Genomic DNA, 3,824 nt, shown 5'->3' with positions numbered 1-3,824 from the left:
GTGGCTTACAATGCTGTACAAATGGATATTGTTGGCAGTTTATTGTGGTTTTTGTTCAGGCATAAATACAGCCTGATAAACGAATTGGAAGAGATAATTGTTGTCAGTCCTAGGCTCAAGTTTGTTAAAGTAAATTAAAACAAGATTTAATACAGACAAGCTACAAGAGAGAAATCCACTACATTTAATGTCATCCCATGGAAACGGCCAAACTACTGAAAAGGAATGGGGTACAATTTTTTAAACTTTTTTTCTGTACCTAGCCTGTCTCACCAAACATCCCACGTTACAGATATTTGCAAGTTGATTGGCACGTGGGCAGTATGTCAGTCAAAGAGCAGTTTTGCGCGCGCACCTGCAGCTGTGTTCCAGCTTGTTTGAGTATGGTTGGCATGACAGGTCGACCCAGCTTGGTTAACTATTCATAGGGCGGCCTAACTGCCCTGTGATTGGCTGGTTGGTTCCGTTGCCTTTGTGCACGCATTGATAGCGCTCCAAAGGGAACACCCTCACTGCTGCTTATCATAACAACGCAGCCAATTATCACTCTGCAACGTCACCTGTCAACGGGATGACATCAGCAGTGCCCTGCATAACAATAGGACTTCGGTCGTCAAGAACGCTCGCGCTGATTGGCCAAAGCCGGAATAATTCTCCCTCTGCCAATCAATTACACATGGACGTGATATCCAAAGAGGGCTAAAAATAACGAGAGTTTCACACTGAACAGTCGCAGTTGTAGCGTAGCTCCCGTACGAAGAACGGCTATCGTCAGTAATTTCACGTTCGCTGAATACGTTTACAATCTGTGTTTTACTACCAAACTCAAAGCTCGATGTATAAGTCCACGTCGGAGATGATGGAGCAGACGGAGTTGAAGCCTAACATCAGTGTATCTTCGATGTCCAGCCCCACACAGTCCCTCAGCCAGGGGCATCACGGCCCACCTGGTACTCCCATCATGGTGGGCACACCCAACACCCCAAACAGTGGCGGTAAGAACACTCCTAATGACCGAGTCAAGCGGCCTATGAACGCCTTCATGGTGTGGTCTCGGGGCCAACGTCGTAAGATGGCCCAGGACAACCCCAAGATGCACAACTCCGAAATCAGCAAGCGACTTGGCGCCGAATGGAAGTTGCTGTCGGACGAAGAGAAACGACCATTCATCGATGAGGCCAAGCGTCTGCGGGCAGTCCACATGAAGGAGCATCCCGACTACAAGTACCGGCCACGCCGCAAGACGAAGACCCTGATGAAGAAAGAGAAGTACGCCCTACCAGGCATGATTTCACCGGGACAAGGACCACCAGGTATGCAGAGACAAGTACCTGAAGGTATGCAGGGTTACCACCATTTGAATGGTTACATGAATGGTGGATATCCTATGATGCAGCATGAACAGCTGCAACATTTGCAGGCCCACAGCTTCAGCGGCTCACAAATGGCCGGTAACACAGGACTCCATCCCCGCTACGACATGGCGGGACAGATCGCCTACCCACCCATGACATGCGCTCCAGGGTCGGCCTACCTGAATTCCGCCAGTTACACCACACCTTACGCCTCCCATGTCCAAATGCAACAGCCCTCGTCCAAGGCAGAGCAAGTGTCAGACCGGGCAGCTGCCGTGGCTGCTGCACGAAACATGCCCGGTGATTCGTTGAAAGAGATGATCAGCATGTACCTGCCAGGAACTGACTCTAACGACCCAAACACACAGAGACAACACGCAGCGGCCATGCAGGCAGCTTACCATCAGAGTGTGGCCGGTGCCAACGGGACAGTCCCATTAACACACATGTAAGACACAAACATTTTTTGTGATACTAGTATAGTGAACGGGCACTATAAACGCCATTTTAAGACACTAGAACTTTGGACTTGAGTTGCCTTTACCGATTTCCACGCGGACAATGTGGTCGGGTTGGCAGGTTTTGGGAGTCTTCCCGCGCTGTATATTTTGTAACATTTTTGAGTACACGGGGTCAAGTTAAACCCGCAGACGTGTGTTATTTTATACATAAAATGCTAACACAAGAGTTTACACCCTAAAAATGCTGTACCTTGATTTAATTTATCTTGGATTGTTCAGTTTTTAAGCTCGGCTTTGCAAAGTTCTGTGTAAATTTCGGCAACCATTTTAGTATTTCAGTTTGAAGCGAGTGTTCTTTAGTAACTAGAGTGGCTATATTTTCACCTACGCAAAGTTGGTTTGTTAAATGGCCGTGCTAAGTTTGGAATTGTGATAGTGGATTGTAAAGTTTGTTAAAAATGTCATCTTCTGAATGCCTACAAAAATTCAAACTAATGGTTTTGCCATTTATTTTTTGTTAACTTTGTATAACTGTTTGAATTGAATTTGAGGGCATTGGCCCCAAAGATAACCATATTTTTTTGTATATATTTGCACAGTTGTAATTTAGACTTTGTTTGCCTTCACTGAGACTCAGTCTTGCACAAAAAATGTGAAATGACTGACCCACATTAAAATAATTATTTTTACTTCAAGCTGTACAGAAATAACCAGACATTGCTTGTTTTGCCACACTGGGAAATCCCCCGACCGCCAAACTTTAAGCCTTAAGATTTCGTTTCAATGTCTCACTCGTATGTATTGAAAGCAGAAGAATTGCTTTTATGCCGTCTATTCAACGCAACGTTGGGCATCCCCGTGCGGTTGAATTGTAAATGCTAGACTGGCCCATTGATATTTATCCACACTAAATATTGTTTCATCATGGAGGACCTATGGACTGTAGGGGACAATGGCGCGCTTTTTTGCCTTCACAATGGCGGAGTGACAATGGAAACAATGCAGTATTTGGACGAGGGAACCCCTCGCCTTGTTAGTAGCCACTTCGCTTGGGTTCGCGCTCAGAGTACACATTTTTTTTCATGATTTGGCTTTGGATAAGCGCTGTCATGTGGTTTATAGTTAAATGCAACTAACGAGGTGGATGGTTTCCGATTTTAAACGGTGCTTCGCATTTTCAGCGGTGCATTATAAAACAAATTATTTGAATTAGTTTATAGTTGTGTTATATACTTTGGGTGGTTTATTTGGAGGTTTTACCTATCATGTTGCTTTTTAATTGTGACACATCATCACTTGAGTCATAAACTGAAAGTTATAGCTAGTTAGATAATTCTTGTATTTCCATGTTACTAACGATTTTCAATTGCGCTCTGTCAAATTTCATTTCAAATTTGATGACTTCTGTTTGTCTTAAGGAAATAAACGGGCTGAATGCCATTTGTAATGTCAGGGTAAAATCAACTATGGTTATGCTTTCTTGTTTTTCCTTTTAATTGTTAAACACAGCATTCAACAAAATATTTTTCACCGTTACATTTTTATAAAAGTTCAAATTCTACCCCCACAAAATTAGAAAGAAGCACATTGATTTTCCTTTTTCATAGATACTTAAAGTATGAATGGTGTCCAATGAAAACCTATGTTAACCAAGAGTGAAAAGATAATTCAATGTTTCCGTGAATGAGGTGGGGTATGGGTTTCTTTATGAAAGGGGTGATTGCGCATTTCTTTCACAAAGCTTCTTGATCACACTAATTGAACATTTTTTGGTTCAAATAGTTTTCTTTCTTTGTTAAGTTAAGCAAATTATTTCACAAATATGAACTTATTTGGAAATTAAGTATTTCTTCGGTTTGAAGACGATATACAACGTATCGGTGGCGAATGGGTTAGAACTGACTTGCCAAAGAAAACGGTGCTGTTGAGGTTTGTTAACGGACCCATATTGGCGGCCGTCGGATCTGATTGGTTATGCCCGAGTGATCTGCACCGCCACCGTGTGCGC

At 43.3% G+C, this 3,824-nt stretch overlaps 1 protein-coding gene across 1 annotated transcript; it reads left to right on the top strand.

The window, feature by feature from the left end:
* The first annotated feature begins 680 nt into the window (after window positions 1-680).
* LOC119723839 (transcription factor Sox-3-like) lies at window positions 681-3,280 on the top strand. The gene has a single exon (XM_038194718.1). It carries the CDS (start codon window positions 836-838, stop codon window positions 1,805-1,807), a length of 972 nt encoding a protein of 323 aa, XP_038050646.1. The 5' UTR covers window positions 681-835; the 3' UTR covers window positions 1,808-3,280.
* The last annotated feature ends 544 nt before the right edge of the window (window positions 3,281-3,824 follow it).

This window comes from Patiria miniata, unplaced genomic scaffold, assembly GCF_015706575.1.
Source record: "Patiria miniata isolate m_02_andy unplaced genomic scaffold, ASM1570657v1 HiC_scaffold_17, whole genome shotgun sequence".
Taxonomy (NCBI): Eukaryota; Metazoa; Echinodermata; class Asteroidea; order Valvatida; family Asterinidae; genus Patiria; species Patiria miniata.
This window is presented reverse-complemented; position numbering and strand designations above follow the sequence as displayed.

Bases quoted from the DNA above. Each gene is read 5' to 3' on its own strand.
- LOC119723839 (XM_038194718.1), top strand. From the start codon at position 836: ATGTATAAGTCCACGTCGGAGATGATGGAGCAGACGGAGTTGAAGCCT.